Raw genomic sequence first — 21041 nt, 5'->3', positions numbered from 1 at the left:
TTTAGGTTGGGTTGGAGTTCAGCTGATGTACGCAACCTTTTAACTACCTAAATATCACAGTAAGTTTTTTCAGGAAAGGAACTTCTCGACGTTGTGTTCTTGCCATTCATCATATCTGTGGACTGAAGAGAAAGTGCCTTGTGTCAATTCATAGCGGTTACAGGTGTCACAGAATCCAGCAAACCTGAATAAGGACTGGCAAGAGAAGATAACGATAAGCAATAAATGGGAAGACCAACACAGGGTATCACGGCTGAGTCAAAAGGCTATTATACTAGAGGCAAGTCCCTATGTAGTCTGGTGTCAGGAGACTCCATAAAAATTTGTGACAAGAAGTGAATGAAGTTTTGCAGAGTCCTCAAACTATGGGGTCATCTACAACCAATATCAAATAACCATATTATTTAAACCCATTAATTAAAAAATAGGATGTGGCCTGAGTTGGGTAATTAAGGTTCTTAATAACAATAAATAATATTGCATAGGTAGAAGGAGTGTGGAAATCAACAGTACAGTAAGCTGCCTTGTGCCAGGTTGGACTAAGACTTTGTCATCATCACATCAGAGAATCAACTATATGTATTTAAGGGTTAAGTAAATGAAGAGTATGCCAATTGAAACTAATGGGAGATATGCTTAAAGTATATGTATGTATGTATGTATGTATGTATCCAACTTTTTGCATATACTGTAAAAGGGTTATCTTCAACCAACTTTTAGTAAATCAGACCCACTTAAATTAATGAACGCAAGTTAGTCATGGCCATTCATTTCAAGGGGTCCACTCTGAGTTAAAGTTAGTTGAATACAGCCCAAAGTTTAAGCAAAAGAAACCCACCCCCCAAGTATTTCCTTTGGCTCACAATATAGACAACAAGGTTATTTAAGGAGATTAAATCCACAATATAAACAATGGGAGAAAGAACACTTTACAATATCCAAAAAAGCAGCAGCATATTTAGTGGGTGGTTGCATGTCCTTAAAACATTTTTTTGTACCACTTCACATAAAAGTGTTCAGAATTTGGATAAACATATTTGAAATGTGACATTCTCCATTGTGACTTTGTTCTAAAATACAGGTGGGAAGTCTGTGGCTTTCCAGATATTGTTGCGCTACAGCTGACATCATTCCTGGTGGCTGTTCATACTGACTTGGGCTGATGGAAGATGGAGTCGAACAATATGGAGTCCACGGGTTCTCCATCACTAGTGAAAGCCAGCAGGTGTCAAGGTAAGCAGTGGTAATATTTAGTGAACTCCATTTCCCATTCCCTAATCCATACTGTGGACTACTTTTCAGGTGAAATTTCCTTCCCCTTGTCCTTCAGCATTTCCAGCCCATGATTTTAATTAATACATTTAATATAGAAAAAGCAAAAACCTTGTGAACTATGCAGATGGAAACTAATTATTCAGAATCAGTGAGTGCCTAATATTCTGAAGACTATGTCTCGGGATTAGTGCTAATATGTCACACTTGATGTGTCTGAAATCATCAAAGACAAGTATTGCACAAGACAGTGTCAACAGCTGTTCAGAAAAGGGATGGTTATGAAGAAACACATTGTTGAGTCTATATAATCTCTTGCTCGTCCAAGCCACCAGCTGCTTGCACTGATTTGTCCTTAGAAAAAGGGGTTTAGAATGGGAATTAAAGAAGAGAGAGCAAGGGCTCGTTTGTTGGCCCACGTTCTTGATATTTTCAAAGTTGCTCTTTTGAAAAGATTAGGAATTACAGCTGCATACACTCTACATTTAAAACACATTCAAAGCATGTCTTTCCCAAGAGTCCTGGGAGCTGTCGTTTGTTAAGGCTGCTGGGAATTGCAGCTCACTGAAAGGTAAAAGCCGTGTTCAGGATTTATTTGCGGGGGCTGCTTTAAATGTATGGTGTGTATGCTTTGAAGAATGGTAACAAAACAGCTTCCAAGGGCTGGAGCTGGGTTCCACAGTCTTGCATCGGTACCCAACCCTATATGAGACTAAGTGATTGCCTGAGTTGGTAGGCTTCGTAGTAGGTTTGAAAGTCAAGAATTCAAAAGTCTCCTTGTACGGTAAATTGTGGGCTGAGATAGTTGGCCAGAAGTGGGGTCCAGAGGCAGAGGCAGGGGGAGGAGACCCAGGACAGGGGGAAATGGACTGGATGGTGGACAAGGCCAACAGGTAAGTGAACTGAAGCTGGATGGATGAGTCAGTGGATGCAGCAGGGAAAGAGAGAAACAGAGATCACATCCACACCATACATTCAAAGCAGGTAGCTTCCCCTCAAAGAATCCAGGGAACTGTAGTTTGTTAAAGGTGCTAGGAATTATATCTTTGTGAGGATTAAGCTACAGAGCTCAGGACTCTTTGGGGGACGGTGTCATGTGATTTAAATGTATGTTGTAGATAAGACCAGAGATGTGGGAACTAAGGAGTGTTTGGAAAGAGAAAAGGCTGGGCTGGGGGAGAAGCTGGGCCTTGTGCCAGGGTGTGGCAGGACTGGCACTGAAGTCAAGGCCAGACAGTGACATTTTGCTGCCTGAGGTGAAGGACAAGATGGCGCCCCCTGCATTCCATGTGAGCAGGGCCAGCCCAAAACATTTTGGCACAGAATGGCACCCCCACCCAACCAGGAAAGAAGGGGTGAATGAAGAAGAGAAGAAAAAGAGTTTGGATTTGATATCCCGCTTTATCACTACCCGAAGGAGTCTCAAAGCAGCTAACATTCTCCTTTCCCTTCCTCCCCCACAACAAACACTCTGTGAGGTGAGTGGGGTGGAGAGACTTCAGAGAAGTGTGACTGGCCCAAGGTCACCAGCAGCTGCATGTGGAGGAGCGGAAACGCGAACCCGATTCCCCAAATTATGAGACTACCGCTCTTAACCACTACACCACACTGGCTCTCTATGAAGACGAACATCAGGAAGAAGAGTGGAATGAAGATCTACATCTGGGTGGGTAGGAATGAAATCAACCTTACCAGATGGTTGGAAAAAAGAAAAAGAAAAAAAGAAGTGGGAATCAAAGGCTGTTATAGGGGAAAATAGGCCTACTCTGAATCATGTTGGCCAGGAAACCGCAGAGGGCAGCCCCCACCATTTCCTCCCTAGGGGGTGGGCGATCAGCAATGTCTCCTACTTGCCAAGAGGCCACCAAGAGGCATTGGTGGGGGTGCTGCCGAGGAGCTGGCAGTTGTGGCCTCCAAGGAGTGTGCCGCAGCTATCACTGCTACCATGAAAGCAGCAACAGCGTGGGCCAACCTTGCATATGAAACTCCCACTTTTGTTTTAGCTTCATGGCCGTTTGCTGTGATGCTTTATCATGATAACAATGTCACAGATGGTAGCACCCAAAGCAGATGTTTGCACAAAGGTCCAAGTAACTTTACACAAAAATGACACAGGTGTGTGACCTTGTGTCATCCATCTTAATCCATCATGGCTGCTCTACTGTGTGCATTAAGCTTACTGTAACTGCTGAGTATGCAGGCCTAGCAGGGCCCAGATTAATGGGATAAATCAGACTATAAGTGGAAATGGCAGAAATCACTGTTATCGCTCAGTGCATGTCTACTCAGAAACAAGCCCTGTTGAGTTCAATGGAACGCACTCCCAGTATGTCTAGCACAGGACTGCAGCCTTGGAAATCAAGTGAGATCAAAGACATCATGTTTGCATGAGATGCAGGATGTCCCTCAATGTTCTATTTACAAAACTCAGTCGATTGCTCAACTTTATAAATAAGAAGTTGAAATAAATAATGATGGCGGTCCTCCGCAACACATGTGCCATAAATACAATGTCTTTGATCATACAGGATGTTTCTGCAATGACCATCCAAAACAGCTGAGGGGATTTGCTGGCACATCAAATAAGAAAAAGGCCGCCCTTACTGAGAACATGCAAAGGTCAGGCTAGTAGCTTATAATTACGTTAAAATTTAATCATGCTATACCAAGGTGGATATTTTCTGTTTGCCAGCAGTGACAGAACTTGCCGGATGACAACATCCCACATTCTTACTTTAAGTTCAGTTGAGCAGATCCATCTTTTCCCTGTTTATATCACTTCTGTGTGTGTTCATTTCATAAGTCCATTCTTCCTTACTTCTGCACTAATCTGTGGCTTTTTGAAATAAGCACGAAAAAGACATAACAGGAAACTATGGTTAATCATCATGGCATCTGTTGACTCATGATGCACCAAGAAGGGAAGAGGGAATGTCATGAAGATGGAGTTAACTTGGCTTAATAATGGGGCTAGTCCAAGACATTTTGCTGCCTAGGGCAGAGCAGCGGAATATACCCTCTTTTTAAAAAGTCAATATGTGTAGTACCCTAGGCTAGCCGATTATTTTGGCACCTGAGGCAAGAAAATCCCACAAGGGCTTCTTCCCATCCCTAACAGTAAAAATATAATGATGCTAAACATCACTTTTCATGACACCCAAAATCAGTTGTCTCACTTTGCCTAATAATAGGGTTGGTCCTGCTTCGTAAGTGGTGATATGGACACCGGAACCAGGCTATAGACTTTTCTCATGTAAGTGTCTTTAGGTTTTTTATATAAAATTTCTCTGCCTTGCTCACAGAATCATGGAGCAAGCCTACTCTGGTTGGTTGTCTGTGCTCTTGATGAAAAAGTATGACTCTCCTGAACAGAATGCTCTTTCTCTATGATACATCCTCCCTTAGGAGTCCCTTTACCTCAGACTTCCGGGTTGGTGCCACTGTTTAATGGCGGATTCCCTCCGAGCTCCGGAGGGAATCGGCTCCGTAGCGTCTGGGTCTGGCCGCTGCGGCGAAGCGGGGACCCTTAAAATCACAGGCGCGGATGCCTGTGAACACAGAGACTCGGCGGGCACCATTTGCGCCCCCCAATCCGCGACGGAGCCTTTTTAAAGGCTTCGGAACGGAGGCAGGGTAAGGCGTGGTGCTGAGAGTACTCCCTCGCCTACGGAGTGAAGCCGCAAGCCATTGACAGAGAGCGCCAACTTCTTCTAAGAGTGATTGGATCCTAAAACATCAACCCGTGAGTAATACGGAGATTGGAACTTTAAAAAATTTCTTATCTTGGATTTGGAACGAGCGGGAAGGGGCTAAAAAGGAAGTCCACCCCCCCCTCTTTGTAAACAACTTAAAGCAAAGGACTGGGCAGCTAAGGTCGAGAGAATCTGTTTTTTGCTTTTTTTAACAAAGATCCTGACCTCACGGTTTGGACATTATAAGAAGATATTCTGGAGGATAAAAAGAATTTTGGGAGCTGAAACTACACCCCCCCCTAGACCCGGGAACGTCCGATGAGAAAGCCTGTTGCATGGAAGATTTTGACAGCTGTCAAGTGAGCTGCTAGTCAGCTAGTTGTCAGCTGGAAAAAGAGAACATTGTTTCTGCTGTTTTTGCTGGTTTATTCGGGATAACTTGTTGAAAATAAGGTTGATACAAAATAACTGGACTTTTGGTTTTTGAGCTGAAAGGAAGATCAAGGAATTAAATCCCCCTAGAGGGGTAACAAGGATACTACATTACAAAAATGGCTGGAGTGTCTAAATTCCAAGCAGAATTGGACAGAGCACTGGTTCTCTTGGGAAACTTACAAGATGAGTACGATGCTTTGTCTACAGAGGTATCGCTATTACACTGGACAGTAAACAACAGCTTGGAGTCTGATAAGGATTTGAAACAGGAAGCCTATTCAACTGAACAAATAAATGAAACCGAAAGCGTAGACACGATGGAGCAATATGTTCTTTTTGAAGAAAACGAAGGAGGAGATGGAGGTTTGCAGGAGTCAAAGGAGAGCTACAATATGAGGCCTGACATGATGATAAAAAAGGACAATAAAAACTGGATGCGGAAAGCCTGGTTTGATTGGGAATTTGGAAAATGGAGAGATCCTCTTTTGAGGAGATCTGAAGACCTGAGGATTATAAATTTGTTGAAGGTAGAAGCTGGAGCTGCGGGGACATTTGGATTTGAAAGAAATTTGAAACAAGAGTTGGAATACCCCATAGGCTTTGCTTTTGCTTTTAAGTATGGAGGACTGGCTAGAAGTAACACCGATTCTGTTGGGCCGGAGCCCCTCCGAGACCTGGGGCTTAACATCAAGGTCTATCAAAGAGACCGGCAGAAAGGAACTGAGAGAGACATAAGGGCCTCGGACCTGAGATCTCCAGGCTAAATAAATAATATAAAGACTGATGGATATTGGTTGGGGACTGGAACCGGGAGAAGGGTGGGTGGAGGTTGGGAATCCAAAGGGTACATAAGGATAATTTGCATTGCTTTATTTGTTTTATATTTTGTTAGTGGTAAGGAAATTGGGTAAACCGTGGAAGGGAAATTTTGGTCGACCTTAGGAAAAAGGTTTAAGAATAAATTAATGAGGTATAAGTATTGATGAGTAATTTTAATAAGGTGAAATTGGTTTTTTTTTTCTTTCTTTTTTTTAAATTAAGTGAAAATAAGGCTGTTAAAAATAAATGGAGGAAATGGAAAAAAGAAATAAAGTAAAATAACAGTATGTTAGAATAAATGTTTAAGTTAAGGTGAAGAAATAAGTTAAGGACTTGCTGAATTGACAATTTAAATTGGAATACAAGAAGGGGAGGTGTGAGGAGGTCTGAGAAACAAGGTTGAGGAAAATAAGTATCAGAAACTGTATGTGTTTTTTCTATTTTTCTGTTTAGTTTCGAATATGCTTTTTTGTGTTGTTTTTATTTTGTTTATTTTTTTTGTTTTTGTTTGTTGTGTGTTTTTTGAAAATACCAATAAATATTTAATAAAAAAAAAAAAAGGAGTCCCTTTACCTCATTGTAACTGAAGGAAGCTGAGCATCAGAGATAACTAACATAGCGCCCTCCAATATTTTCTTAGACTACAACTCCCATCAGCACTGGCCAGCAGGGCCAATGATAATGGATGTAATCTAACAACATCTGGAGGGCAACATGTTGGATACTCCTGCTCCAGGTGCTAGAGATCTAGGTGGGATCTTTTAATAAAGGGCAGTATAATAAAATAATAATGATGATGATGATGGTGGTGGTGGCCATCTCACTGCAATTGAAATACTGGGCAGTCTTCCCAGAGAAGCACCTGCTTTTCCACAAATATTTGCCAAAGAGAGAGAGAGAGAGAGAAGGTTTCACTGCAATTAGTGCTGAGCTTGTTTATGTGACCCAGGGCACAATAACAGTAGTTTTAAAGTAGGCTTTGAAAGAAGATATTTCACCCTGTCCTTCAACCATCCGATACGTTTTTGGTACACCGAGGACATTCTGCACCAATTCGACAAAAACAACCAGACACATTTACAGTCAGATAATGTATTAATGGTGGGTGTTGTTTGTGTGTGTTTTTTAAAAAATGTGTTAACAAGGGTCGGGAGCTTGAGCTGGCACACACATTTGTAATTTCGATTTCATGAGCACATTGAACAGCTTTGTTTTCTGTGATGCAACACAGTTGGCATTTGCTCTTAGGTCATCCATTTTTCTCTTTGTGCAGACACAGAACTTTTCCTGTTCCTTACAGTTCTGATACTGCAAAGAGGAAGAAGAAAGCAAATATCCAAATGGATCTTTAGATGGTGAAGAGGGCTGCACTGGAGGAGAGGTTTGTTTAATGGTGCTTCTGCTGCATGGTAACAACATGCAGTGTTAATTTATTGTAATTATTTAGTTGCTTTTTTCACGAAAGTGACCAAAAATTACTTACAAAAAACTTACAAAAAATTACTTACAAAAAATATTAAAAACAACAAGAAAAACAACCTAAAATGCTCAACAATCATATGTATAAAAGGGCAGATCCAACTCAACCCACTAAAAAGGGGACTTAAATAAGAGCCCCAAAGCCTGCTTGTCTTCTCTGCCCAGGGAAAGTGAAGGGGAAACAATTATGCCATGGCAACCCAGTCAGATGGGTGGGGTACAGATAATAAAATTATTATTATTAATGGAAGGACCAGCAGGGCTGCATTGGGCTTTTGGGCCGGAGCTTTTCCACCTCTGCTCCAGATTTTATTTATTTTTTACAAGAGGGAGGTTTTCGGATGGCATTCCCCCATCAAAAGTTGAGTGTAGCATAAACTCTGGCTTGTGATAGCAACTGCGAAAAGAGAACTTTTCTGCAAGATCTTCAAAATTTAAATGCATTCAGAGGCCTGAACATTTATTTTTTTTTCAACTGGAACCTAACATGATTGCTAATGTTGGTCCCTTAACCAATAATGCTGTTTCTGTAACCGGGTGTGTGTGTGTCAAAATCCCCTCCCTCACCTGTTAAAGGTGTTGGGGTGAGGTGGGGGGGGGGTTCATTCAGAGTAGGAATCCATTGAACGATTCACACGCAGGTTCATAGCGGGACTCATCTCTAAGGCGTGCCGAGGGTCAGGGAGGCCGGCGGGGGCTGGCGCCCACCTGCCTGCCTCCCCGGGGCAACAACGGCAAGCCCTTTCCCCATCCGAGGCGGGCTTTTGTGCGGGCGGAAGCAAAGCCCCTCGCCAGCCGGCAGATGGAGCTCCGACCCCCGGACTCCGCTCTTGGAAACCGGGGAGAGAGCCTGAGGAAGGGAGGAAGGGGTTAAGGAGCTGATGGTGGCGGTGGAGGAGCCTCGACGCCTCTGGAGGGAGACCCACCCGCCGCGCGCTCCCCCTCGCAGCCCACCCAGCCGCAGTGGTGGGAGCAAGGCGCGCGGGATGCTGCCGGGGCGCAGCGCAGGGGCAACGATGCAGCAGCAACCGGAGAGGGCAAGCGGGGCAGCGGCGGGAGGCGCGGAGGGAGCCGCGGAGCGGGCCAGCCCCTGATGCGGCTGTTTCTCCTCCTCCTCCCCCTTCTGCTGGGCAGCGGCTCCGGCAATTCCCTCCCTCCCACCTCCTCCTTCTCCACCTCCTCCTTTCCCGGTGGCGGCGGCGGCGGCCGCTGTTGCCACGGCGGGGGAAAATGAGCAAGGCGGCGGCGGCGCTGCTGCTGTGCCTGCTGGGCTGCAACGTGTGGAAGGCGGTGACCAAAACCTTAGGAGCGCCCGGCGCCGCTCAAGGTCGGTGCGAGGGGGGCCCGCTTTTGTGCCGCGGCGACGGCGAACCGCAGCGCCCAGCGCGCACCCCGGGGAGGGCTTCGGGATGGCGGGCTGCGTTAATGCTGGAGGGGGGCGGGGGGGGTGCGCCTGGAGGGATCCGGGGGTTGCTGCATAGAGAGAAGGAGCGCCGGAGGTAGCTGCTTCTCTCGGCGCGAGGGGGCGGCGCCCGCCGTGACGCCCATCGCCGCCGAAGTGAGCTGCGGGGCGCTCGGTGGCGGCGGCGGGGCGCCTAGCTCGGAATCCGCCGCCCCGGAGGCTATTGTTACCGCAGCCTCCGCTTCGGCTTTGTGCTTCCCGCACGCTTCGCTTTGCTTTTCCGCCTTCTCTCCCACCCACCCCTCCCGAATCCTCCTTGCCTTTCCTTCGCAGGCTTTTTCTGCGCAAGTCTTGAGTCCCCTCCTCCCCCTTGACTCTTGTCGCGATGCTGCCACGGTGATGGGCGCTTCTCCCCCCCCCCCCCCGCCAGTTGCTTCCTCTTTGAGGATTCGGATTGGTGTTAGGGCGGCTGGCCTCTGCGTGCATGTTTCTGCTGGAGGCTGCTTCGATTTGGGGGTTACTGGGTTGAATCGAAATGAGGACGAAGGGGAGCCTTTCTGTTCAACTGCAGGTCTCACAAGGTCCTGAAATAAAATTATCTACTGTATTATGCAAAAAGGGGGTGCCTGACCCCCCAAAAACGTGGGGGAGAAGGGCCATCTGGCAAACCTTTGAGTCCCGCCCCCCCCCGGGAAAAAAGACCCCTCGACAAACTGTTCTGCTCTGCTGGTTCCGCAGGGCTTCGCTTCTTGCTAAAACCCCTTCCTGCTGCCGCTTTGCTCCACCAGGTGTTTGTTGTATTGTGGCTGGTTTTGCTCCTGTGGCCTTTCAGGTTGTGTGACACACACACCCCTTTCTTTTGGTGGCATTGGCTGGGTCTTTTATGCACCCAGCTTGGCAGCGACAACCCCTGCCCCCGAAGGTTTAGATTCTCTTCTCTGCCGCCTGGCCCTATTAAGATTCTTCCTCTGGGGAAAGCAGCTTTCAGAAGAACTGCCCGTCCTGTATGTAGTCTTTGCACAGGGCCCTTTTGCAGGCTTTGCAAATACAAAAGCAGCGTGTGTGTCGCTTGCTAGTCACGCTTTGGGCTCATCTGTTCAGAGGAGACCATATGCGATTCTCATTTCTTGCTATGCTGATTTTACCCATCCCCACCCCCTACCCCGGCACAAATAATCCTATATGGCAAAAGCCTTAAGATTAGAGGGAGCATAGATGATGCTGGAGCCAAATCTGTAAAATTAGCACTTATTAGGCCTTATTATTATTGGAACCAATTTTTGCCCATTAAGCTCCAACCTATTTGCTGCATATCCTTCCATCCACAAAATGCACCTGTGTGCTGTAAACCTGCTACTTCCACAACAGTGCTGGAGGTGGGAGAGCTGCTCAGTCACCATTTAGTCAAGGTCCCTTGTGCCTTTCTATCCTTCATTGTTGCCGGAATGTTTTCCCTTCTCCCCAGGCTTCTCTTTGCATCTCTTAGAAAAAGACCCTCTCAAAAGCCACTGATCTGCTGTGGCTTATATTTATGTTAACTTGCAGCCAACTAGGGGTTTTCTTGGGGGGTGGGGTTCGTGTTTTGGTTTAATTACCTGCTGCAGGATTGACTGCAAAGTAGCTGGTAATGAAACCATCAAGGGCATTTGCAAGAGTGTGTGCTTATTCTTGTAAAAAGCTTCATCAAGGCAGGCTAATAACATCCCACCAGTAATAAGGATGAGAAAGCAAGTGGCACCATGGTAACAGTCCCTGCCTCCACTTTTGGTGGGTATGCATGTAAAGGCCAGTAACCTTTAAGTGACGCTATTCTATACCCAATAAAAGATAGATTACAATTGTGCCTTTTGCTACTGTTATGTCATTGTTTCTGAATAAATCATCCCCTCCCTTCTGCACTATGCACTCTTAACCTCCCCCCCCAAAACACCCCCCCCCCCCGTAAGCTCTAGCCCTGTGGTCTGATTCTTATTTTGACAAGATCAGTTTTGCTTTGACTTCTTGAACTTTTGACTGCTGCTTTTGTTGTTTTGCTTTCTTGGGGACTCCACAAAGTGGTCTGTCCATGTGTGTGTGTGAAGAATTTCTATTATGATTGAAAAACTGATCAATGAGTTTAAACAAATTGCTAATGTACCAGATTTTGTTTTCAAACGATACTCATTTGGACCTGCCTTGTGCAAATAGGTATTAATATTCTCATTTCACAGGCACAATAATGTAACAATCCAGCATGGGGAGAGAGGCAAACTTAAGCCCCATTGATTTTAGTGGGACTGAAGTTTGCATAGCTGCCCTGTGTTGTGGCAATTGGGTTTTTAGCTGGTTTTCAAAACATTAATCAATGCCTGTTGTTTTGGTGAATGTAAAATTCATATTGCCATTAGGTTCCCATAAAACATGACTTGGGATACTGTGGTACAGTGGTGAAGAAGTTGTGTTCTTGCAGATGCTATAGGACTCCAGCTCCCATCAGCCTCAGCCAGCATGGCCAGTGGTGAGGGATGATGGGAGCTGTGGTCCAACACTGTAAGGAGGGGATTTCCCATCTCAGCTGCGGCATTTGTATGGATAAAGTTGAGGAGCTGCTTAACTTGTTGAAGGGCTGTGAAGTAAGGCTAAGAGGCCTCAGTGATGCTATGTTCGTGATTTTGCAATTGAAATTTATACCATAATGTGGAATGAAAGTACAGCTGTGATCCTGTCGTTCTTGAGTGGGAGTAAGTCCCATTGACATACTTCTTTCCTAAAGCATTCTCTCATAGGATCAGGTTGTTGGTTATTGAATGAATGATAACATGGAAAATATGTGTGCCACATAATTCTTTTATGTAGTAGCTAAATTCCTATAGAATTCTTGATACATTTGCCAGATCATTCCTTTTTAAATTTTTACAGTGTCTCCTCATTTTATTGCTAAAATGACTTAAAAATTGGCCTAACCCAATGTCTAGATGAAGGAACTATAAAATGCAGCAGCTACAGAATAGCTTGATTTGTAAATCAAGGGAAAGGTTTAAAGATGGAGAGTCAGCTGTTATTATCTAGCTGCTATCGTGAGGACTTGCTCTCTCTCTTCCTCTTTGAAAAGTTGACCTCTTTTCTGCTTTGAGCTATGTCACCCTTGAGTGAGCAGAGAACATTGATTTATGGTGAATAGAGTGGTCAAGTTCTGTCATCAGTAGTTGAAAATCCAGGGCTTACTGCTGTATGGTTTGTCAAGATACCAAACCCCATGGATTATTTTCTTGGTTTTCCTTCCTAATATAGATGGATTTATACACTGTTCAAGCTCTATAGAGTGATTTAGTATCAGGTGGTGGTGGATAAAGTGTTGGCAATACAAGCAGTAGCCTTGTTTTGATGTGCCATCTATTTGATATTATAATCCAGTTCTTAACTCTTGTCTATATTAGAGAACCCATGTTTATCTGTTATACATGTTGGTACTCCTGTTTAATCCAGCTTCGTTAGGTAAGGTCAACACAACAGTTTGGAGGACTGGGGCTCCCTTTCTAGAAGTGTTATACACTCAATAGTAGAGCCCATGCAGGAGAGTTTGGGTTCAAACCCCAGGAACAGTGAACAGCATCAGGTGGGTTGGGGAAAGACCCCAATCCCAAACCACTGCTACCAGCCAGAGTAAACATTGCTGCGCTTGATGGACCAGTGGGGAAGGGCCTTGCATAGCTCAGTGGTAAAACATCTGCCATGCATGCAGAAGGCTCTGGGTTCAATCCCCAGCATCCCCACGTAGGACTGGGAATGTCCTCTGCCTGGAAAGCTGGATTGCTGCTAGCCGTCAGCATAGACAGTGCTAAACTGAATGGGCCATTGGATGGGCCATAATACAAGGCAGCTTTCTGTGTTATGTATGTGTTTGTTAAGGGCAGAGGTTTTTGTTACTTTCTGTTTATTTGATTAGCTGACTCTTTGGACCTATAAAAACAACTTCTCAGACAAGCTGAGGAGCTTGCAGATTTCTGGCTACCTGTATAATGAAATCTAAGACCAATTTATTAGCGTCCACCACTCTGAAAAAACCAGTCTAGATGGGGTAGTGGTACCCTAGCTATGGAAGAGTCTTACCAGAAAGTTGCACCTGGTGCCTTCTCCATGATATTTGCTAGGAAGTTTTTAGCTATCTGCTGCTTATGGTTGATCTTCATTATTATTTATTGTGTTTGTAATGTGAACATAAACATGGAAAGGAAAACTAAAACCCAGTAAATGTTGTGATAAGAGCTGCTTTGAAGTGTTTGTCGGTTTTTCAGAGGACTTGGTTTGTACAGCTTTACTTAACAGGGCTAATGCAAACTTTGACAGAATTTGTTTAATTTGTATGGTGATGTTCCACCCCCACCCCCCGCACACATGCAGTCTAACTTAATGTCAGTTCTTATAGGATCATTCTGAAATTAGAGTTGATCTAAACTGAAATGCCTTGAACTCGCTTGATGATTACCCCAGAAAATTTCACGTTGCTGTGATAAAGCCCAGCATGCTTCTTTGAGCAGACACAGTTATTCTATTTTTAGGACAATGTGTCTCTGTTTATTCAGATCGAGATATTTGGTGATTTGACTTCTGGGCGTCATGCAGCATCCTCATTGCCAATGGGGTTTGGGTCACTGAGGTCCCTTAAAGCAATATTAGCTATGGTGTTTTGCGCAGAGTTCAGTGGTGCCAGGAGAGAGAGAGAGAGAGAGAGGGAGAGAGAGAGAGAGAGAGGGAGAGCCCTGTATGGCTTTGGCCCAGCATAACTCAGAAAACTCTTCCTCTGTGCTGTGTCATGATTTCTTAGATCAGTAGTGTAGTACCTGGAGTGGCAAATTAGAGCAAACAACATGCAGAAAACTGTTTGCTGGCTGTTCCCTTTCTGTAGATGCTTGCCAGAGCCTGAGCATCTTCCAGAAGCAGACTGCAAACTTTGCTGCTTGGGGTAATGCACAGCAGCTGGCGACAACCAATGATTTTTCCTTTTCTCCCCCTTGGTATAGTTTTTTAAAAGAGTGTGTTTACCTTTGCGGAAGCCATGCTGCTTCAGCATGATTTGTTCTTCTGTGTGCTTGGTAATTTCATCCTTAACTATGCTTTCCACCCGTTTTCCAGCAATAGACACTAAGCTAAACAGCCTGTAATTTCCTGGATCCTTCCTGCATACCTTTAAAAAAAAATTACATTGCTCACTTTCCAGTCCTTGGGTATGGAAGCTGATCACAGGGACATTAATATTTTTATTTAAAAGGTAAACGGTTTTGCATTTGAGTTCTTTCAGGACTTTTGGGTGGATGCCAGTCTGGACATGGAGATTGTTTTTAATTTCTGAATAAGTCCTGGAATTTTGTCTCTTGTCACCACCATTTGCCTTAGTTCCTGAGACTCCCTTCCTGAAAATTTCAGCACAGGTGCAGGGATGTGCCCTTTATCTACCACTGCGAAGACAGATGCAGGGGGTGGGAAAATCATTTGGCTGCTGTGCAATCTCCTTTTCCTCCTTTAGCGCACCTTTTACTCCCTTTATGCGTCTGCTGAACAAATGACAGCTGAGAGTATTTACAGACAATCTCCTTCAGTTGCTTAGGCATGGGTGCCACAGATGTGATGCCAATGGGATTTACCTCTGCATTTCTAGAAGCTGAACGCATTCTGCCTGCTCCGAACATTCTGAAATAATAATTTTTTTATGCCCATTAATTCTTACCTAGGTGGCAGAAAATGTCAAAGCTCAGAGATTTCAGAAGTGCCCTTTAATGCTTCTGAAAATCCTCTTTCCCCTCTCAGCAGCTACGGCTTTTTTATGTTTTCTAATAGCTTAATATTCTGAAGTCTGTTCCAATTAGCGCTTAACGAATGGCTTGTAGCTGTAAACAGGCTTGGAATTCAGTCTCCGAGAAACTCCTACATAAAGTCACACTCAGTCTGTTGTAAGGGTCTTTCAAGTTGCCTTTTTGTGCCTGAGCCCTAATAATAGTCTTAATAGACACAGTGCCAAGTCAACTGCAGTGTGGCCAGTGAGAGATGGGAGAGTCCACTCCAGCTTAGAGGAGGAGGCCTGGGAGAGAGAGAGGGAATGCTGTGCTTTGGCCATACGTCTTCTGTCAAACCACCTCATTATCCCACCTCTAAGGCCTCTTCAGAAGTTTTGCCTGATGAGAAGGTGTCCTTAAACTGCTGCCATAATTCCTCTTGCTTGTCTGGAGGGAAAATAGAGAGAGGTGTGCTTGCATGTGTTGAAACCTCTGTGTGACTCAAATGTAGTCTTTGGACCAAGAGTAACATCCATTGATTTCACCGGTTTTGCCACTGGCATGTGGCCCCTGGAACTTCACTTTTGAAGAATTGTGGCCCTAGGGCTGAAGGAAGTTTCCTACCTCATGGCTTACACTGACAGGCTGGACTGAGGAAGACCTGCACATCTCTTGGATCTCTCTGTTACCACTCTAAGCCAAGTGTAGCTCTGCAGATATCCTGTGCCTGGGTAGAATGAAGAAACTGATGATTATCGAGCGTATGTGCATGTATCAAACAGTTTTGTCATTCCAGAGGCTTGCCCCCTTCTTGAAAATCTAGAATTATATCTGTGAAGAAGAAGAAAATGTTACTTTGAAGGGTCCAAAAATATCCCAGCGGTCTTGAGGACCTGGCATATGATGCGGTTACATGAAATATTTTCTTTTCATCCCAGTAAAAAGGCTGTTGTCTGACCTTTTGGTTGTGGTTGCTAAAATTTCAGGATGGTGCAAGGAATTCCAAAATATTTTTTTCCGCCACATTTTGGGCAACGCTATTAAACCAAAGGGTGGGGTCCTTAAGCCACACCAGTACAGACTGCAGTGGTACCTCGGGTTAATTACTTAATTCCTTCCGGAGGTCCATTCTTAACCTGAAACTGTTCTTAACCTGAAGCACCACTTTAGCTAATGGGGCCTCCTGCTGCTGCCACACCGTCGGAGCACAATTTCTGTTCTCATCCTGAAGCAAAGTTCTTAACCTGAAGCACTATTTCTGGGTTAGCGGAGTCTGTAACCTGAATCGTATGTAACCTGAGGTACCACTGTATAAGTGATGCAATTATCTCTGTGACTTGAAACAGCCTGACTCCCTCCAAGTCAGTGAAAAGAAGTGAAATGGAAACAGCAACCAATCAAGTTCACAACTGTTTCATCAACAATAGCACAAGATTTTAAAAAGACCAAGACAGGCTTTTGGCCAGGTCAGCATGTCACCTGCTTTAAGCATTTCACAAAGCAGAAACAACAGCTGTCAAGCAAGTCCCGGGTCTTTGCCAGCCCATTCCCACGTGCAAAGTGTGTAAAAGAATAAATGCAGCTTTTCTTAATGCTCAGCTGCAACTTTATCCTTCATAATCTGCAGCAGCTCACAGTGAACTGCAGTGTGACCATCTAAATCAGTGCCTTAAAAGAAGCTCACTTCCGTTTTTCTCATGTGGTTATGGATGGATGGGGTGGCTGCTTGTAGATCCAACCATGCAATTCTCTAAGCATGGCTTCACCAGTTACGTTATAAACAGCCTCTATGGAAACTTGGCCAGCTCTCCATGGCATTCGCCTAGTGACCCACAGTGACTTAAGACATAGCTGTCATCAATGTGGTTTCCAAATGGAGGCTTGTACCTTGTGCAAGTTACCTGAAATTCCGTCAAATAAAAAAGTGGTTTGAAGAGAGGAAATGGTGCATTCAGAGTGCCCACTGTAAATGGAAATAATCTCATTCCACCCTGTAAAATTATAACAATGCACTTATTTATGTGCGTATCAAGAAAATTAACAGTAAAGAAATCCAGCATGTCAAAATCCGTGTTACAATGAAATAATATAACTCTGTAATTAATACATACCAACTACAAATACAAGAACCAAAACTTGACAAGATTAAAGCCTGCTGTTCTTTAGCGGTGCCTCCAATCTGCTGCCTGAGGCAGGCTTGCTTCTCTCTGCCTAATGGTAGGGCCAGCTGTGCCCTAATCCATGATGTTGTGTTCCAAAGGTTATCCAGACTTCTTATCATATCAGCATGGATTGGCAGGATGTTATCTCTTGCAGCCTTTCCTAAATCCTAACACAACCATGTTAGCTGCTTTCAGTCTCTCCTGGAGACATGTGAGGCATGAAGTCTGACCTTCAGTTTCCCAGTGGTGACCTCCTCTGTTGCTGGTCTTCTGCAGTCATTGTGCCTTGCTTGCAATTCTATCAATCATTTTGCTATATGAGCACCTCAAGGGTTTAGCTGGTGCCTCTACCACATCAGCCTACTTCATCCAGCTTTCCCTTAATTTTTCTAATCGGTGCTCTGAGTGTATTTATTATCTCCATCCATCTCCCCCCCCCCCCAATTGCCTTCAGGCCCTGTCCTTGGCTTTCCTCACTGCATATTTTCTCCCTCTGGGAAATGTAATTGCTGTGTTCAGGCTTATGCCTCATTTCCTGAAGGTTTTTGGCTGACTTTACATATTCTTCTAAGTTCAGGTTCTCTACATTTGCCAGTTTGGTGTCTGTCTGGTCCATAGTTTTTTATTCCTCTTGTTTAAAAATAAAATAAAAAATAGGTTGGCTTTTATCCTCTTCTTCTGCCGCCTCTTCTCATGGTGAGTGTTCATATGATGAGACCCTCTTTTTGAACATGTCTTATAAAGTGTGGGGGACAATGCAGAAGAGAACAAATCTGGGAGAGAACGAAAGAAAAAGCTGGACCTGTTGAGTTCTGTATTTACCCTGGTAAGCCTTTTCTGTAGTGTCCTTGTCAACTTTATGACAGGATCCTATGCGTGTTTACTAGGGTGTATAGTAACTTAGCCATATCTATATACCCATATATATCCTCTGTAAATCAGTTTATCAACACACCACTTTCCAGTCCCTCTCGTGTGTGTGTGTGTGTGTGTGTGTGTACAGTAATTGAGGGGAGGGGAATAGAGAACACTGGTACATGAATTTGAATACACATCCATCTGTGAGTACAGACAACCAGAGGTGTACCTGGGCTCCCTTTTCAAGGTGCTAATAGCGCCACCAGTTGACTGGGAAGCAGGCTCCATAGGGCTTCTGCGATGGCCCCCACTCTGAGCCAGAGTGGAGACATGCAATTCTTGCAGCCCCTGGGCCTGCGCCCTTGGTGGGGGTCAACCTGGTGAACCCCTAGGTACGCCCCTCAGAGCAACACGAATAGTAGCTGCTGCTTTAGAGGACGTTATTGGTGAAGTTGTATACAATGGCAAACCCTAAAGGCACAGTGTGAAAAAACAATTCCTGTATGATTCAAAGGCTTTGTGTGAACACAGCCCCTTGGTGCCTCAGATTCTAGCCTCAGTCTCTTAGTCACACACAGGCTGAGGTCTCTACATTGTTTATTGCATTTCTTGCCCATCCTTCATCACAGGATGTCAGAATGGCGCACTTGGTTCTATTCTACCCTCGCCTTATTTTATCTCATCAACAGGTCTGTTGGGTAAGGTGGACCAGAAGAGAGAAGCTGGCCCTAGGTCACAGAGCAGTTTCATGAGTGTGTAGGGATTTGCACCGGGTCCCCCCCCCATCCATGTCTGACACTCTTAGGATAGGGGACCTTCTCCAGCCTTGAGGCACTATTCTCTTCTGGGCAAGCTTCTGAGGACCACGTTCCAGTGATGGTTCAGGGACAGAGGCAATAGCAGGTGGAGGAAATGATGTAAATTTCACATTGTACACCCTTGTGCAAATTATTTGAAACAAAGCATGTTTCAGTCTGTCAAGCACCCACAAACAATATGCAAACAAACAATGAATTTAGTACAGTAATCTATTGTACAAAATTCACATATACGTACATTAGTAATGGATTTGACCTCTGCTATTTTTAAGCAGCATTTGAACACCATTTGGCATGGAGTCTACTAGTTTCGAACAGTCACTGTTGCTTTTCAGCAGCACACTTGAATCAGCGCCTGAATGAGCTTCTCCATAGTCGTACAGTCTACAGCACAGAGGCGACTTTTGCATATAGCCCACAAATTCTCAATGGGATTTATGTCCGGGGGATTCCCTGGCCAATCAAGTACCTGTATTTGCTGCTCTGTCATGAATTTCTTCACCACTTTTGATGTGTGACAGGGGGCTAGGTCCAGCTGCAATATCCCAGTACCGTCAGGATACTTCTTTACCAGCTCTGGAATAAGACTCTTTTGTAGAACCTCGATATATTGTGGTGAGCGCATCATTCCTTCTATTGGCTGCAGGCTTCCAACACCATAATTAACTGAAGCATCCCCAAAACATCATCTTTTGTGGGTGCTTGGCAGATTGATCAATGTCGCATAGAAAACATGCTTTGTTTCAATTAATTTGCACAAGGGTGTACAGTCAGGCTAGTTTCCATACACACCTTTCTTGTCTTCTATCCAGACAAGAAAGAGGCATTATCAGAGTTCAAGGACACAGGCAAGCCAGGCAGAAACACTCATGGTACAAAGCAGAGTCAGTGAGGGTTATGGCCTGGGAAGAGCTCCAGACCAAGAGGCTTGAAGGGCCACATTTGACCCCCACCCCCCAGGTCTGAGGCTCCCTCCCCCTGCTCTGGTCACTGCCCCATGCTGTCTGGTGCCAACCATTGTGAGCCTGGAGAAGGACTAGAGAGCTCCCCAACACACATTGTGTTTGTTAGGGCTTTGCAGAACAGGAAGCTCTTTCTTTCTCTGAAGGCGAGAAATCCTTAAGGGTTTTGGTAGGGGATGGGAATGTGGAGACCTTTATGCGGAATATTATGAACTGTCCTGAAGTAGTCGCAGGAGAAGGCAGCCAGAACAAAGGATAGGAAATAAGTCAGCAAATTTTCGCAATAAGGGAGTTAAAATAGCAAGCGGCTCCTCATATTCACACACAGATGCATTCTGTTTAATGTTCATTTAAGATGCCTGCATAGGAAGTGGGCATCACAAAAAATATTCAGTCATTCAGATAGACCCAAAGCAGAATTTTTGTTTGCTTATTTGTGGATATGTGTATCTTGTCTATGATAACATTCAAACTCCAAGCTGCTTAGGTAAAGGTAAAGGGACCCCTGACCATTAGGTCCAGTCGTGGCCGACTCTGGGGTTGCGGCGCTCATCTCGCTTTATTGGCTGAGGGAGCCAGCGTACAGCTTCCAGGTCAAGTGGCCAGCATGACTAAGCCGCTTCTGTTGAACCAGAGAAGTGCACGGAAACGCTGTTTACCTTCCCGTCGAAGCGGTACCTATTTATCTACTTGCACTTTGACGTGCCAAGCTGCTTACGATGATACAAATCATAAGAAAACTGAAAAGCAACTAAACAGTACAAAAGGCAGCAGTAAAACAGTCTTGTGAGCCAACTCTAGGGGTGTCCACATTCAACGCAACATGCTTCATGGGCGAACAGGTCCCAAATGTGACTCTCCATTGCCAACACAATAGACAAGAGTGCAGTAACTCCAGCTTTCTGGGGGCTTTGGCCCTTCACACAGGTTCCTGCTCTCTTCCTCAGTTTATAATTTAAGGGTGCTGGGAATTGTAGCTCTGTCAGGGGTAAACTATAGTTCCCAGCATTCTTTTGGGGAAACCATGTGCTTTAAATATACGTTGTGTATGTAACTTGGGGTTGCAGCCCTGGCTCCTGTAGAGGCGGATTGGGGCCTTCTTAAAGTCATTCTGCCCAAGGCAATCCCCTGCAGATCTTTACCATCATTATACAAGCTAAATCTACACCAGCAAACTTGCAATTTATTCTTACCGTTTCGTCTTGCTTTTAATCTTCTTGCTCTTAAAATCATTGGGGCCTTACCTTTAAAATGACAGCACATAAGCTCACACTTGTATTAATTTCGCTGCAAAACTTCCAGCTGAGCAGCAGAAACTCAAATGGCCAACTCAAGTTCATCATCAAAGTTGCACATCCCTTCAGGCAGCATCTTCTCAGGTGACAGGTATAG

General features: G+C 44.7%; 1 protein-coding gene and 1 long non-coding RNA gene across 4 annotated transcripts in view; both read left to right on the top strand.

Annotated features, from left to right (window-relative positions):
- LOC310745866 overlaps nucleotides 1-3891 on the top strand; it is a 48028-nt gene extending 44137 nt beyond the window's left edge. Inside the window, exons 4-5 of the long non-coding RNA XR_014540405.1 lie at nucleotides 1082-1233; nucleotides 3801-3891. This is a non-coding gene — a long non-coding RNA (uncharacterized lncRNA). The remainder of the gene's footprint in view (nucleotides 1-1081; nucleotides 1234-3800) is intronic.
- Nucleotides 3892-8555: 4664 nt separating this feature from the next.
- FAM171A1 (family with sequence similarity 171 member A1) overlaps nucleotides 8556-21041 on the top strand; it is a 66179-nt gene continuing 53693 nt past the window's right edge. Inside the window, exon 1 of one of the 3 annotated variants that reach the window (XM_083578589.1) lies at nucleotides 8556-9024. In XM_083578589.1, coding sequence (XP_083434715.1) covers nucleotides 8928-9024 — 97 coding nt within the window. In that variant the 5' untranslated portion in view covers nucleotides 8556-8927. The remainder of the gene's footprint in view (nucleotides 9025-21041) is intronic. The other 2 variants (XM_083578590.1, XM_083578591.1) reach the window with 2 other exon arrangements.

Source organism: Podarcis filfolensis, assembly GCF_964270895.1.
Source record: "Podarcis filfolensis genome assembly, chromosome: 12".
Taxonomy (NCBI): Eukaryota; Metazoa; Chordata; class Lepidosauria; order Squamata; family Lacertidae; genus Podarcis; species Podarcis filfolensis.
Note: the sequence above shows the minus strand (reverse complement) of the source record. Positions and strands in the feature narration are given on the sequence as shown.